This window comes from Nannobrachium achirus, assembly GCF_963921795.1.
Source record: "Nannobrachium achirus genome assembly, chromosome: 15".
In the NCBI taxonomy this organism is placed as follows: Eukaryota; Metazoa; Chordata; class Actinopteri; order Myctophiformes; family Myctophidae; genus Nannobrachium; species Nannobrachium achirus.
The window spans coordinates 19,282,968-19,300,377 of record NC_137822.1 but is presented as its reverse complement, the minus strand read 5'-3'; the positions used below and the strand labels follow the sequence as shown (position 1 = coordinate 19,300,377).

Sequence of the window (17,410 nt, the reverse complement as noted above, 5' to 3'; positions counted from 1 at the left end):
TTACCTAATTATTTGCTCTGGAAACAATTTCTCTCAATTCTGTTATTAATATTTTCACCAATATTTAGCCGCTTAAATCATATACAGTAGAGCTCCCCAGGGCTATATACTGTATTAGTCCTCTTCATTTTTTCCCTCAACAGCTACAAGCTCACAATGTGTCGCAGCACGTCACGTTTTGAACTTGTAGACCACCTATTTGAGGAACGTTTACCCCAGAATAGCCATGCTAGGTTTCCAGTTTTGCAACTTAAAACACCAATGTGTGCATGTGTGCATTGTCTTTGCAGTTGTTCATGGTGGACAATGCAGCTGATGACTGGAGGATAGCCATGACCTATGAGCGAATATTCTTCATCTGCTTGGAGATCCTGGTGTGCGCGATACATCCCATCCCGGGGAACTACACGTTCACTTGGACGGCGCGTCTGGCCTTCACCTACACGCCGTCCAAGACGGATGCGGACGTGGACATCATCCTCTCCATCCCCATGTTCCTGCGGCTGTACCTCATTGCTCGTGTCATGCTGCTGCACAGCAAGCTCTTCACGGACGCTTCGTCGCGCAGCATTGGCGCGCTCAACAAGATCAACTTTAACACGCGCTTTGTGATGAAAACCCTCATGACCATCTGCCCCGGAACTGTGCTTCTGGTCTTCACCATCTCGTTGTGGATCATCGCGGCTTGGACTGTCAGAGCATGCGAGAGGTGCTTGGAGCCGACCCTTCTCCCACTATGCTTAATGAAAATATGAATAGGACCCAGACCCAGATACGGACACAGCTTAATGGTCCCTCGGCCCTATGTTTCCTACCCTTAAGGGTTGTGGTTGGGGTTGGGGTTAAGGGCACTTTATACTCGTTTTCACACTGGTGGCGTGTTCAGAAAAGAACAGATCTACAAGTTCACAATGTGGCACACTGCAATGCATTGTGAGCTTGTAGATTGGCTATTTTTGGTAGAGGGAGCGTAGGGCTGATTGAGAGAACATAGTCACCATTCCCGAACACGTGCATGGATCAACAAAGAGATCTTAGCTCATGTTGCATAATGAAGTTAGATACGAGCCTTTCACAAACCCTTCACAAACAGAAAGGTATCACTACAATTTTATTTCCTCAAATGTCATTTAAGATGCTGACGGCAGTATTTTAACTTCTGAATTAATCATGAATGGATAGGGAAGTTGGAGGATGGGTGGTTGATTTCCCCCTGTGCCTATATGTTTTGCAAGCTAATGCATTTTTTATTACAGATATCATGACAGCCAGGACATAACCAGCAACTTTCTAGGAGCCATGTGGTTGATCTCAATCACCTTTCTAACCATTGGATATGGGGACATGGTCCCCAACACATACTGTGGAAAAGGAGTCTGCCTCCTGACTGGCATTATGGTGAGAAGACAAGTGGTTAACTATGATACAGTTCAGTTGCTATTGCCTCAATTTATAGAACTCAGAAATGTCTTGTGTTCCTGAGAGGATACTTAGGGCGGCCATAAATGAGTGGGTATGAGTCCGTCTGGGAATCAGAAGGTCACCAGGTCCCCCTGTATGTAGGGCTGTCACAATTATTACATAATCGTCTAATCGTGATTATTTGACATAACAGTGATTATTTTTCATAATCGTCATAATCGTTTCCATGTCAAAAATAGTGGAAATAGCAGATCTACAAGCTCACAACGCGTCGCATCGCGACGCGTTGTGAGCTTGTAGATCGGCTATTTCCACTATCAATGTTATTTTTTAAGTAGTAAGTTGTCAAATATGTCATTGTCAGTAATTTCTTCCTGTATTTAGGTTTTGTGTCATATCTGCCATGTGCAACTTCAAAGCCTAAAAGCCAAACAGAAATTTAATTGTCAATGACAAAAACACAATTACTGTAAATCGTTAATCGCCAATTATTTGAGTGACAATTAATCGTCATGTAAAATGTCATATCGTGACAGCCCTACCTGTATGTTTCCCCGATCCCTATTTGGGAGAAATGTATTAGTGTAGTCTTGCCAGTCGCTGCGGGTTGGACTAAAAGATGGATATAGAAACAAACCTTTAAAGAAAAAAACAAAACTATGCCACACCAGTGCTATCTGAGCAGCCAGCCTTCAGCTGGGTGAAGCACCCTCCTCCGGGGACCAGAAAGTACTGTAGTATCGTTTCCTCACTTTGTCAGTCAATACCGGTACTTTTAAATGTGCATTTTGTGGCCACTTGAGTGGCGCAGCGGTATGTACCTGCCCACCATAGGAGTCTAGGGCAGGGGTTCCCAAACGTTTTTGTCTCAGGGCACCCCATAAATATTTTTTTATTTCCGAGACACCCCATATTAATTTTCAGTCCCAGCACCTTATATTTATAGCATATCGTCGTTTTCGGGTGGAAACCTTGTATGTCCAAAACCGTTCGTTTGGATTTATCATCTATAAAATGTACTAAACTGTAGTGAAATCAGCAGATCTACAAGTGTGCTTGTAGATCGGCTATTTTCACTAGTTTTGTGTGACAGTCTTGTATGATGAAGCAGGGCTATATTTGACCAAAAGACGTACACATTTGAAACTTGGAGATACAAGGTTTCTGTCCGACAGTGACGATATTTTAGTGATTATGATGTTGCGAGGAAAACGTTGAGATAATAGCCATTTTGGTTAGAACTGACTGAAAAGAACTTTGTACTTCAAGTTTAAAATGATACTAAATATTATTTCAAGTGTCCAAATAAATTCCAAATATTATCAAATTATCTCACGGCAACCCTGGACTGCCGTCACGGCACCCCAGGGTGCCGCGTCACCCACTTTGAAAACCCCTCTACTACGGGCTGGGACGGCACCTGTCAACAGGGAATGTTGACCGGCATTATTCTACCAAAATAACTTTTGACACACGGATGAAACATACAGTGTGAATGCCATGTTTATAGTTCTGTCATTTTACAGGGTGCTGGCTGCACGGCATTGGTGGTGGCTGTGGTGGCAAAGAAACTGGAATTAACCAAAGCTGAAAAACATGTCCACAATTTTATGATGGACACCCAGCTAACAAAAAGAGTAAGTAAAATCGTCCATCTCATCAACTTCATAACATCACAGCCATTTTATGTTTCATATTTGAGTTAAAGGAGAGCTTTGTTTTTTTACAACAAGAGTTCATAGTACCGTACTTAAGATTGTAATCAGAGAAAAGAAAAGACGAGTGTTAAAATGTTTTCATTTACTGCTTTCCATAGTCACTTATTGTGTCTAAAAAGAAATTTTTAGCCACTTGTATGCATGTCCCCACCCACTGAAATCAAAATTGTTAAAATCCCTAAAACAATAGAAAGCCGTAAATGAAAACATTTTAACACTCATCTTTTCTTTTCTCTAATTACTTTAAGATACTTGAGTTAAAACCACAGATTGTATAGTTTCTATTTATGTATTTATGTATTTATCTATCTGTCTATCTGTCTGTCTGTCTGTCTGTCTGTCTGTCTGTCTGTCTGTCTGTCTGTCTGTCTGTCTGTCTGTCTGTCTGTCTGTCTGTCTGTCTGTCTGTTTATCTATCTATTTATTTGTATTGCCTATTATGGCATGTTCAAAAGAACTATGCCAGATTGAAAGTAATGATAATGTGTCCTTTCTCCCTGGTGGTTTAGGTGAAAAATACAGCTGCGAATGTTCTCAGGGAGACTTGGCTCATCTACAAGAACACCAAACTGGTGAGGAAAATGGACCATGCCAGAGTCAGAAAGCACCAGAGGAAATTCCTCCAAGCCATTCACCAGTAGGTACCACCCTCTCAGCTTTGACCCTGCCAGTCATGCTCGTATAATTTCAACTTTTCGTTCAGCAGAATTGGCAAACCAGTGGAGTAGAAACCTGAAATCTGAATTGTTTGACACCTGTAGCAAAACAGAATGTCTGAATGGTTTTTGTATTCATACGCTTGTTTCACCTGACTGACACCTGATTTACGTTATATTAATGGATCTAATAGAAAGAATTTGCTGACATAGAGATTATTCTTCAAAGATAAACAGTGTAAACATTAAGTATATTTACAAGCATTTCCTTGGGAAACTACTTGAGTCTAATTAAGGCTAAGTTAACTGTTCATTTCGGTATGGGAAAGTCTAACAACCTAATATGACACTTATGTAATTATTTCATGCTTCCTATCATCTTTTCCATGGAGAATGGCATTTTATCGACTTAATATTTGAATAATTGGTCATCTGATCATCAATCATAAACCATGTCAGTTGTCCTGGGTTTGTCTTATTCCTTTCATCCACAGGCTAGCTGAGATTCTCTTTAAAACTCAGTTACTCTTAAAGTGTTCCAAGATTTACAGAAGTCACAGCAGTACAATATTCTAGAACACCTGATTATCTATCTATCTATCTATCTATCTATCTATCTATCTATCTATCTATCTATCTATCTATCTATCTATCTATCTAGCATATATCTCTTGCATCCTGCTGTCAGGTTGGAGATTGTCTGTCCTTGTGCACTTTAGCTGTGGGTCAGCTATCAGGCTGACACATCTGTCATTCCCATTTTCTACTGGTTGGCCAGACATTTACCTGTCAGCGAGGCTCTTAGTGGCCCTCCAGGGACCTCCTGATGTCTAATTTATGCTCCATGCACAACGGCGGCGTGCGCTGAAAATAGCCGACCTGTAAGCTCACCACTCGTTGCGGACTGTCATGCGCTGTGAGCTTGTAGGTCGGCTATTTCTGCCGTGCGACACCACCGTGCGACTAAGTATGAATCAGGCTTGAGAGCTACCCATCTCCAAAACGGTATCGTTACATCTTACATCTTCCTTTTGGTCTTTTTTTTCTTTCTTTTTCCTCAAATATAAGCTACCTTCAACGTTCTTTCAGTAAGTTGCAACCAAGATCCTCGTTGCTAAAGGACAATCTGCAAATCATAGACTTACACCACGATCATGACTGTACACATATTATGCAGATTAGTCTTGAGTACAATTCTCCCTGTTTGTTTGGTTTCTTGTTTTCTTTTTTTAGTTTGTGATTTAATGTATGTAACTGGGTCTGCGTGGTTTCCCTTGTGCAACTTTGATTTGCTCATGTATCTTTTGAATGTACATTGTTTGTTTCCAAAAGGCATTAAGAGGTTCAATTATATGGAAGAGAATATTGTCTGCTGCTGCAATCCCCATCCGAGAGATATTGCCGTTTAATAGCCTTTTGTTATGGTTGCTTTGTCAAGTAAGTTATTATCCTTACTGTGTGTTGTATTCGGGCTATTTGTGGTGCCGATGACAACATCTCATGTCCACCCCATGTTTGTTCTCTAGGACAACCTAATGGAAATCCATTGAAGCTAAAACTAAATGCACAAAAGATTCAGTGGTAAAAGAAATATATATAGTTCCTGCTGTGTACGCAAGGGCAAATACTCAGCATGTTGTCATGTCTTTCTGATATCTTTTGATCCAGATTCAGATAGGTTAGAAAAAATACAGTTTCTGCTGTGTGCGCAAGGACAAATACCCAGCGTGTGTCTTTCTGATATGTTTTGTTGGAGATTCAGATTCAGACAGACTGGTTTGTGGCAGAGGAGAGAGTGTTTGTATCTTTGATTATTAAATAGGCAGCAGGCCTACACAACGTAGAGGCAAGTCTTAAGGCTAATTCATATGTGTGAACAATTGTTGTTTGTCAAAAATGCTTTATTCTCAACTGAATAACGTGTTGACACGTTTAGCATCTACGTATGTTGCTGTGAGTTTACATAGTAGTCTCTGTTTACATGACTCCATCTAGAGAAGGGAAAATTCCCAACAACAAGTGAAGTGAATGGTTCACAAAGGGGCAGTCAGAGTTCATTGTCCTCTTGTTGTGGGGCAACTGTAAATGTCATGTCGATTATCATTGTATCTTTCTTCTTGATCAAAGCTTGATCAACATTAACATTGCTCTGCTACAGCCATGTACAGTATGGATGTGAGGTGACTAGATCAAAACCTTCATCAATTATGCTTTTAGTGTGGTTGGTTCTCTGCAGCTTTCTTTGGCGTATACAGTATGAAGCACAGCTGTCTGGCCTGTAGCTTTAATCACCCTATTTTATACTTTACATTTTCTTTCAAGTATAGTAATCTACAGCGATCATAAAATGTAGTGAGCTTGTAATGCCTCTAATGACATGCCCAAAATAGGCATGCCAGGTTGAAAGCGAACCACTTGCACCCCTGGGAGCGAACATTTGGTGAAAATAGCAGATCTTTCAACCATGCTTACAATGTGTCTCATTGCAATGCGTTGTGAACTTGTACATCGACTAGATTTAAATGGTTATTAGGTAGATCTGACTGCCTGGATTCTAAGGAGTAGAATAGGAACTGATAGATGCCCACATTGCCAAGGCATCTACTTGTAGATCCAGACCAACTGTTATCAAAATAAGAGCAAGGGCCAGATTCAAGGTGAAAGGATTTTGGCTTTCCGTTTATAATGTCATTGCAGTCTGGCAGCTTGTGTTCCAACATGTTGCTGGTATAATAAAGTACTCTGCACTGGAATTATGAGTGCACTGCATCTCCCTTGAAGACCTCGCTGTTATTCATGATAGCCAGCACATCACCACTATTGGGTGTGTGTTTCCTCTTGTCTCTAATACCGTGTACTGTTTCTTATGCATACGATACACAACTGTAAGGTTAAAAACTTTTGAAAATCATTGCCGCTGCTGTTTAGAAGTTAGAGGACAGCAGAGGGATGAGGGTTGCAGCAGCCAGACCTTAACATATTTTGCCATCTGAATATGTCTACCTGATGTTGTAATAATTCATTTGTCTACTTTATGTTTCCTTTTTTTCCTGTTTGTGTCAACACAATGCAATAGAGCTCGAAAGTAAGTCTTCGCCTCACATGTAGCTGCAGAGCTGTTGTGTGCATGCTAACGAGAAGCTTGTCTTTGAACTCAATGAGATGTGACTAAATGTGACTAAAAATTACACTCCCTCAATTGATAAGTGAAATTCATAGCACACAAATATTCTTTGGACTTGCAAAGGCTGCATTTCACGCGACACAATCATCAATTTCTCAAGACTGTTTCATTTTATCTTTACTGCTATTTTTGCATTGTTGTCATATTATGCCAATTTCACTAAAAAGCACAATAAATCTTGCTTTCTTTAACACTTTCGAAGAACACATTTCACAACACATTATAAATGACTTACACCCTTTTACTAAGAAGATGCAATACTGCACACTGTAAAAAACAAACACTCCTAACGTGAATTTCAATTATCTGTGATGGAGGGTGTTTTTCTTTCCATTGTTGCATGAATGTGATGAAAAACTTGATTTTTAATCAGAAAAGCCACTGATTAAACTCCAAACAACTGTGCTTTCACGTACCGAATGATGGCGGTTAGAGCTTGTTAGCGGACACGGACCTGCAATAGCAAGTATATAGGCACTGTGCGCGGCAGCCATGTTGTAAAGAAATTGGGCCCTTTCCTTACTTCCTTAACAGGTGTTACCAATGATTCTCATGAAGGCTCTGCTCCATTTAGTGTAGCACAGTGGTCCTCAAATGTTTTGATTTCAAGGACCAACGTAACTCTGAGAGTGTACAAATGGAACTAAATCATTTGGTTCCATTTGTACACTCGTGAGTTTGGAACCCCCTCAAGGACACTTTGAGACCCACTGGTGTAGCAAAGTGTTTCCAGTGAACCAACATGATTTGTTAGTAACATTGGGAACACCTGTGAAGGAAGCAAGGAAAGGGCCCAATGGCTTTCCAATAAGGCTGCTGTGCATAGAGCCGATTCTATATTAGTCCAGTCATTTTAGGCCAAAATTGGGCTAAACCTAAAACAAATTGCAATAGTAGCAAACTCAACTGATTTTGTATCCTCAATATGTCCTTAGTGAGAGAAAAAAAGTCCCAAGGAATCCCATCAGGGGAAAGTTTTGAAAACAACCTACCTACCTTCACTTACTATACACTACACTATAAAGGAAAATATGACTCCGAAAAAATCTGCTTTAAGTGGGATGTGAGGGGTCAAACTAGGGGTTTATAATTATTCTGAATCCATTGCAAGCATTAGTTTTGCACGAAAAACATTCCTTGGGCAAGAAATGGCCCCTCAAAACGATGGTTTAGTGATGAGTCATCAATTTTCACTGTCTTTTGGGGTCCGTTTTTAGCCCAAGGAATGTTTTTCATGCAAAACTAATGCTTGCAATGGATTCAGAATAATTCAAAACCCCTAGTTTGACCCCTCACATCCCACTTAAAGCAGGTTTTTCGGAGTCATATTTTCCTTTATAGTGTAGTGTATAGTAAGTGAAGGTAGGTAGGTAGTTTTCAAAACTTTCCCCTGATGGGATTCCTTGGGCCTTTTTTTCCCTCACTAAGGACATAATGAGGATACATAATCAGTTGAGTTTGCTACTATTGCAATTTGTTTTAGGTTTTTTCATATAATGACTGGACTATATCTCTCAGGTCATGTTACGCCACTTGCCAGTCATGCAGTCACACAGTTCTGGGCTCGGGTCATCTTTCGGCTTGTGGAACCATTGTTAACGCCTGTGACTACATTTGCAGTAACGCCCCCCCCCCCTCCCCACCATTTCTCTCTTGGATGACTTGTAGTATATAGAGCATCAACACTAACTTGTCCGGTGCAAAACCACAGGCACATACAGTTTACAGTATATAGTTTGCAGTGATTCTCAACCTTTTAAATTGCAAGACCCCCATGCATTTGCTATGATTTTATTTTATACATAATATATATATATATGTATATACTTTTTATCTTTGGGACCCAAAGCTACACAGTCCTCAGTGTTATTTTGATTCTGAGAGTGTACAATGGAACCAAAAGGCCCATTACTGGTCCAAAATAGGACAAATTTCGGAACATTTAGCTCCATTTGTACACTCTTTGGAGTTACAGACCCATAAGAGTCCATTTGTTTACTTCCTATCAACATTTAGCTGGGGACACCCCCACCCGTCCCCCAAGGACAAATGTTGAGGACCTGTGTATTATTGCATCAATACCCAGAATAGTAGGCTTGACATATTGACTATTTGGAAGGCTGCACATTACATGCATTATGTTGCATGTATGCAACCATATGTCCTTCAATATGCTGTTAGGGAAATATGGCTGTTTTGGCAAGAATTAAACAACAGCCTCGGCACACTGTTCTATTCCTGGGGTCTGCTGTTGGGCTGATCCATTTACAAGGTTTAAAGAGCAGTATGAAGGGAGAAATAACACACAGGCAGCATGATCTTGTTAGCTCATGATCTTAAAGGATGTGACTTTAAGTACATTAAGATTGGTACTTTAAGTACATTTTGATACCAATACGTTTGTACTTTTACTTTTTACTTTTCAAAATTCCGGACTTTTACTCGTAGCAGAGTATTTCCACATTGCAGTATTGATACTTTTACTTAAAGAAATGTGAGTACTTTTTCCACCACTGAGTATGACCCAAGAGAAGAAGGTCAGGATTAGCCTCAAGTAGCTGTCCTGATTTTCCCCGAGAGGCAGCAGATATGAATGACAGACAGTGTTAGGCTCTATCCTGCTCAGCACTATTCACTAGCTCCTCAGGGACAGCCTGTCTTGGACAGAAACCAGCCTAGGAATGTGCATCCCGTCCATTAGTCTAACGAAAAAATTTGCATTAGTCTTCCCACAATGAGGTAAATGGGGGTCGTGTCAAAGAAAGCAACTCAGGAAAAAATATAGGATGCAGCACTATTCAGATTCAAAGGAGTATTGAAAAGCTTAGCATAGCTGTTTTCCCTCTGATGAATAGCAAAGCAAAAGATTTTTGGAGCATCCATTGAAAAGGAGAACTGGCCAGGAATAGTGAATCACAGGGCAAGTATGCTTCCCCATTCTGACCCTAACTTCCACCTCCCAACGGCCCCACCTGACAGCTAATGGTCATCCAACCGTGAAATGCACAATTCTCTAACAGGTCTAACATCAACATCAAAGGCATTCAGCACAATGAAAATCACTCATTTTTCTTTCCATTTCAACACACTACTCGAATAATAAAATACTATTTTTTGCAAGAGTGTTCTCTAGTTGTGTTAGAGTCTGCTCTTTGTGAAGCATTTTGCCCCCCCTTCAGTTGTGAGGATATTCGCCTGTATTATCCTTGGTTGCTGTGGCGCCCTCTGTTGGTCTAACTTGTCATTTTTGCTCCACTTCTGACTGTCTTCAAGACACTTGCAAAGATTATCCTGCATTGCATGAGAACAAGTGAATCTACTCTAATTATCTGAGATCCCCTCTGGCCTTTCTTTCTTTCTTGATCTACACTACTGTCATCAGTTTCACACAATCCAATTTCCTCGAAGAGAATTGAGGTTTTAGAGCAATAGTTTATCTACACAGTTTTGTGAAATACAATCCCCTCATTTATAACCGGTTGCACTGTGGCATATCGCACCAAAAATAAAAGGTCTACGAGCTCACGACGTGTCACACTGCAACAATACTGTGAGCTTTTAGATCGGCTATTTTCAGTGTGTGACACCCACGTGAAAGTAAGTATAACTCTGGCTACTCATTGAAGTTATAGTGTCTACAGCAGCTGGCTAGGCCTTTTTATTGTCCCCAGTGCATGCATGGGTGTGGGCAAAAATATCTTAAAACATCAAATCCACTGCAAAATCCAAAGTGAAAGGGTATGAATGGACCCGGTGGTCCATTTCTGCATTTCTGTCTCCGAGTTCATCAGCACTCGGGATTTTGCAGTGTGTGGTCCAGACTCCAGAATACTGCACAGTTGCAGTTTCCAACCCCCCAGAGACCTTGAGTGAAAACACTGTCTTTAGAAGCCTAATTAAACAAGGCACGTGAATTATTTAAGCCTGGTATATGGATTAGGTGAGACTCTGGAAATAGGATATTTGCGTGATTAGATGTGTTCCATGCCACCAGTTTTTTTTATCCCACAAATCAATATCATTGATGAGATCAAAAACTCACATAAGATTTTATCTTGCCACTAAATGTGTTTGTTTTGTTTAGTTTTTTTCTATCCAGAATGAAATGTACAAGATTACTGTAGGCTGCTAAACTGGTGTCTTCTACATTTTGACAGCAGAAAATGCATATTATGACTTTAATTTTATCCAAATGCACTTCATCTTAGTCAGGGATAAAAAGGATGTTCTGTCTTTCTGCGCTATATATGGCTTTTTGGATTGGGAGAGTGTTTTTTGCAGGTCTTTCAGTCCGAGTGTATCAAAAAGGCAACTGGGTTAAGGCAGCGGAAGCTTGTGATTGGCTGCGCGGAGGGGACGAAAGTCGAGGGGACGGAGATACACCTAAACCTAACCTTAACCCTAACTCTAACCTCAGTAAAACTAACGCTGGTGAATGCTAACCTGGTGAAATGCTAACCTGCCGACACTGGTGAATGCTAACCTGCTGAAATGCTAACCTGCCGACGCTGGTGAATACTAACCTGGTGAAATGCTAACCTGGTCGGACCAACGGGAGGTCGTTTCCACCTTAATCAAGGTACTTTTTTGATACACTCGGACTGAAAGACCTGCAAAAAACATGTACTAATAATCAAATTGAAAAGAGCAACCTTACTTTGACCCCCAGATGAAACCTTTAGTGCGTGCGTGCGTGCGCGCGAGAGATTGTTTTACAAACGGATATGTCAAGAAATCAGGAATGTATTAAATTAATACAGTGCATATAAATATAGGTTATTATATGATGAGAATACACAGGGCCTTATACAGGTCCATTTGGTTACATTTATACACTGTCAGAATTCAATTAACACTCAGGATTTTGTGTAGATCTTCCCCGTTTCCTCATTAGATATTTTGGAGATGTTCAGATTCTCCTCTAACCACTTGAACCCCAGCATCAATATTCTGTCTGAACATTAGCAAAAAAACATCAGATCTACAAGCGGCGCATTGTGAGCTCATAGATCGGTGTAGAGGGTGGGAAGAAGTACAGAGCCAACTCAGGTCCAGTGTATTGGTTAAGTGGCTACGTCAGATTTCTCTTTTTGTGACCTTCTTTCCACTTGCATGCAGTTGAACCAAACAGACTGACCCCTATCAACCCTTGCATTCTCTACACACATTCTATGCATGTCCTTAGGAGTGTTCTCCGTGTGTATGCCTTGTGTGTGCACAAATCGATTCATTAACTCTGATAGCATTATTTATTGGGTTCTGAATGGTCTTGTGTTCAGATTGAGAAGTGTTAAAATGGAGCAACGCAAGCTGAATGACCAAGCAAACTCACTAGTGGACCTTGCTAAGGTAAGCTAGACTAACAGTTCACTGTTAGTTATGGACATTTGCAGGTGGGCATCTAACTTGAAATGTTGTGTTGGTTTGTGTGATGGTATTAAATGCATGCTAATTCATTAGATTAATTTATTTTGTATAATACAATCAAAGTCTACAGGTGTCAAATAAACAGACAGGCTTTCAGTATGGTCATAAACAAAAGTTCAAGCTGTGTGATTTAAGTTGTTTTTCCACAGTGCTCTGACATGAGGTTTGCTGTGACTTTCCTGTTTTGTTTTACAGTCTCAATAACATAATTTCTTATCCCTAAAATAATTGACAGTAAACAAAAACAAAAAAAACTTCTGGTTCTCTAAAACTCTACGCTTTGTTTGACTTAATGTCGTGTTTGATGTTTGTCTCCGGATGCAATAAACAGAAGTTGACAAACCATAGGGACAGATCAGGCAGTGTGCCCAACTGACACAGCAGAAAGTGGCTAACCTGGGCAGGGAGACACACTGTGATCTGATGATTCAGCCAGAAGTAGACAAGAGAGACTGAGGCTGAGTGCAGTGGTGGACAAAGCTATAGGCTGTACTCAAGTAAATACTCAAAATAAGTATTCAAAAGTACATTTCATTTTTAATATCAATACAGTGCTGTAGGGCATTCACCAAATATTTGAATATTCGAATATCAAAGTCACTATTCGACGTTGTTCACCGAAGTCGAAAATTCGCTTATTTATTTATTTTTTTGTTTTTGTTTTCTCTTTAAAAAATATATAGTTTATAAAGCTTGGCTAGATAGGAAGTCATAAGAATGAGTTGTCAATGCCCCGGTGTATGAATCTGTTAATGCTCTATACCAGGGGTTCCTTTTTACGCTGTGACCCCCAAAATAAACATTTGAACTGGGGACCCCCACCCTGACAAGCACTTGGAATTGTAGGTATTACATTTAATTTGACTCGGTTCCGCAGATAAATATTGTGAAAATAGCAGATCTACATGCTCGTTGCGAGGCGTTGTGAGCATGTAGATCGCCTATTTTCACAATGTTCGCCTCTTGCTTACTTAATATTTGACAGTTTGGCCAGTCCTGTCGAATAGACTATTCGAATACGGAGGTCGAATAATTCGAATACTAAAAATCACTATTCGTGAATGCCCTACAGTGCTGTATTGATATTTAGAACATTTCAACCTTTTTGAAAATAGCAGTTCTACAAGCTCACAACGCCTTGCATTGCAACAGTTGTGAGCTTGTAGATCGGCTAGTTTCACTACATTTGAAATAGGGCTGGAAATAAGTGGTTAATTAAAGTACAATATTTATATTTGAAATGCACAGTACTCAAGTAAATGTAGCCTACTTAGTTACTGTTCACTGCTGGCTAAGTGCTTTGACATTCACACGTCCACTGCGATGAAATTGGTTTGAGGCCAACAAGCCATGAAACGCATTAGTTAATATCCCCTAATCCTCCGCAGTTGTAAAACAAAGGCTCTAGTAGGGCTGTGACATTGGATAAAATGACTCATAGCCAGAAGCATCATCATCTGGCCCTTTAATCATTGTCATAATGGCTTCTCGCCGTCAGAGGGCAGTATAGCATTAATCAACCCTGAATGCTCCCAGTGGATGAATGAAACCATATAATGGGGCTTAAAATATCTTTGGTAGCCGCATAGCCACTGCAGAGCCCTGTGAAATCGTTCAGATTGCATTGTGTCTCAGTTCTCACATTCTGAAGTGTATTACATGAGGTGTTTGGTTCGTCATTTAGCCTACCAAAACGATATTGTAGTTTCCCAGGATTTTATTTCACACTTGTTAATGCAAATGAGGCTACACACACGCACGCACACACACGCGCACAAACAAACAAAAACAATAGGCCACAGTATTTTATTTAATGCAAATGAGGCTACACCAGGGCTGTATTAACCATTGGGCCGGCGGGGCCGTTGCAGGGGCCCTTGGCTCTCAGGGGCCCTTGGAGGAACTGGGCTGCATGGTCATTGACAATTTACTAAAAATAAATGTATAAGTTAATTAAATACCAAATGTGTGGGCCTCTCCTCTGTTTTCTACAGGTGCTTTCTTGGCCCAAAGATGATCATCATGGCTTAAAATCCGAGCTGGGTAGTGCGCGTCGGGAGGGAGGGGGGGTTTTGGTGGAGGGTGGGGGGGCCCTAAAAGATTATCGGCCAGGGGCCCTTGCGGGGGTTAATCCGTCCCTGGGCTACACACACACATACGCACGCACGTGCAACAAACAAACAAACAAAACCAATAGCCCACATGTTTTGCTCTAATTCAGTTTGTTTGGGTCTGTCTCTGTTGCCTCCTCTATACCCTTATATATTCTTTCATTTCTGTCACCCAGAAAGAGTTTGATCGTTCCAGGCAGTGGCTTTGTCGTATGGCTGTAGTGGATCAATATGGTCCTGATATATGCTTGCATCAGCATTTTCATCCTGTGCTCATTATATGTGTTCTTTCATGCTCTACTACCAACAGTACTGACCTGTTCCCTGGGTTGCCTCTGTGGTATGGCATTCTCTATTTAATGTATTTCAACTTCATTCAATAACTGTTTACAGACGAGGCCCAGACTTGGGTTTAATCAACTGTCCAATTCATTTTGCAATATAATAAATTCTCTATGTCAAAGGAGACCTTCCCATTGCGGCTGGAAGGCATAGTTCTAATACTTTGACCATGTAGTGTTAGATTACATGTTTCCGAACATATCAATTACATTTTCAATTATAATCTTTTGGTGAATCATTACATTGGTTATCTACAGTAAGTAAGGTCATGGTTAAGCCTGATTTATACTTCGTCATACGATGGTGTTTGGGTGCCGAAGAAAGCATGCTCGCCATTGCTCGGTGTTGTGGAGTATGATGGAGTATAAATTAACCGTAAGTTGTTTGAATGGCTGTCAGCAGCCCGTTGGTCTTCAATGGATCACTGTGATTCAGAAAAGCAACCCCATCCCATTACTGCTGCCGCACATGAGAAGAGGACAAGGTAAGTGATGGATGCTGTTGCCCCCAAGGCTATCAGTGATTACTCTTCTAGTGAATAATACCTCACTACCCAGTACCACCCAGCAGCCTCCCATAATCCCATCTGCCATCTCCTCCTCCCCTTGTTTCAGCACTCTACAATGTGTGGTCTGGAAATCTTAGAGCATGGGTATACACTATACAGTACACAATCGAATACAACAGCCTTATCTTGTATTGTTCATTAAAATAATTTAAACGTATCGAGACCGAATATGAACACAAACCTATCTCAACAGGAGTTTGTTTTGTTTTCTGTTTACAAGGTCGGATGCCCCCAGCCTGCATAAAAATCTGTATTTGTTGATAAACCTTGTTATCAGGCTTTTCTCTTCTGTCTTGTCTCCAACTATATGGACTGCTTTTGTTTTCAAGTTTATAACCGTTTTGCTTAAGAATAACTGTCCAAACCGTAACTTCACCTTCTCCTTTGCCCCATGCTTTGCTTAGACTTCATAGAATCCCCACACTTTGAGTAGGGTAGAGGTGAGCAGTTGATGTCAAATTGCAGGTACCAGCATGGAATCCTCCAACCTCCGAGCAGGGTCATTTCTGAACTTCATTCTGAACTATGTATAATGGCAGAAGGGTTATTGATGGCTGTGCTTATATATTTGACTTTCTTTCATCTTGTTTTCTGCGTCATGGATACGTAACTTTTTGTTGATAAAGTGTTTTACTGTAACTTTTCGAATGGCATTAATGTCACCTCTTTCAAACACTATAGCCAAGAGTGTTCTGATAACTCAGAGCAATTTCACCTGTTTGGGATTAGTCTAATGAAGTTGTGAAGTACCAGCAAGTACCTCATTCCTACATTTGTCTTTTCGTCTTAAGTAAATTACATAATGCCGTAGAGACCTCCGTCACAGTTCGAAGGCGACAACGCTGAGTGTGCTTCCTTTCCCCCCTGTCCCAGACTCAGAACGTCATGTACGACATGATATCAGACCTGAACGACAGAGGGGAGGACATGGAGAAGAGGATCGCCCTCTTGGAGACCAAACTGGAGACCTTGCTGGGGAACTTGCAGGCCTTGCCGGGCCTGATCAGCCAGGTGATCAGCCAGCAGCACAGGGACTTCCTGGAGGTGCAACTCCAGCCGTATGACAAACACAGCCCTGAGCGCTCACAGTCAGTGTCCAGACGGAGATCATCCTCCACAGCTCCCCCCACCTCCTCAGAGAGCAGCTAGAGTCCATGGGGAAGGCCTCCACTGAAGACTTTTGCCATCATATGGCCAAGTTGCATTTATCGTAAAGCCTTATGGTTTCAATATGTATTATCCAAATTCTGATGACAGAATCCAAGGTACCGGGGGACAATGCATTTTAAAAGGATAACTTCATGCTGTTATTTGTTTTTTATTACCTCAAAATATGTTGTTATCCTTGCTCTGGTGACATGACCATGAATAATGGCGCTTCCCTCAGTAAAACCTAAAAGGCCGATTGATGGTGGCTATGTCAAAGAACTGTTCTCCATCTCTATGCAGAGGTAGCCTGTTTTAGGTGGCAAGGTTACCAAGTGTGAGAATATTGCACTAAAATAGTGCTTCTCACAGACTTTGTGCTTCTGCTGGCTTGATTCAGATACCGTGTTCCTCAAAGCAAACTGGAAAACCATGCAACCTGTCAGTCAGGGAGCAAAACAGCTATTCTTTTATTGAGGAAAAGTGCTGTGTTTGATGGACTAAACTGAACTGACAACAGAGGGCAGAAGAAGGTTGCTCGTACACACTGTCACTCAGAGATAACTTATAAAGCTTGAAATGAGGAGGAAAAAAAGCATATATCTTTTAGGTTAGAAACAGCATCAAATATAGTGGTTTTCCTTTGCAGAGTACCCCTGTAGAATGACTATTTTTGGGGCAACATTGCAAACAAATTAATCCTCTAGTCAAAATGAATGCATCAAAATCTGTACTTGCACTTACTTTTTAATCAATGCACTTCAATACTGACTGACGTATGATATAACAATACGTTTCTCATTAAAAGAAGAACATTTTAGATGTTTGGGCATGGG

At 40.8% G+C, this 17,410-nt stretch overlaps 1 protein-coding gene across 4 annotated transcripts in view; it reads left to right on the top strand.

Annotated features, from left to right (window-relative positions):
* Positions 1-16,577, top strand: part of kcnn2 (potassium calcium-activated channel subfamily N member 2) — a gene marked incomplete at both ends in the record, with an annotated part of 42,723 nt that extends 26,146 nt beyond the window's left edge. For all 4 annotated transcript variants that reach the window (XM_080743156.1, XM_080743159.1, XM_080743158.1 and 1 more), the window contains 6 exons: positions 291-709; positions 1,257-1,398; positions 2,949-3,059; positions 3,650-3,777; positions 12,260-12,329; positions 16,302-16,577. In XM_080743156.1, the coding sequence (XP_080599282.1) occupies positions 291-709; positions 1,257-1,398; positions 2,949-3,059; positions 3,650-3,777; positions 12,260-12,329; positions 16,302-16,577 (1,146 nt within the window). The remainder of the gene's footprint in view (positions 1-290; positions 710-1,256; positions 1,399-2,948; positions 3,060-3,649; positions 3,778-12,259; positions 12,330-16,301) is intronic.
* Between the last annotated feature and the right edge of the window lie 833 nt (positions 16,578-17,410).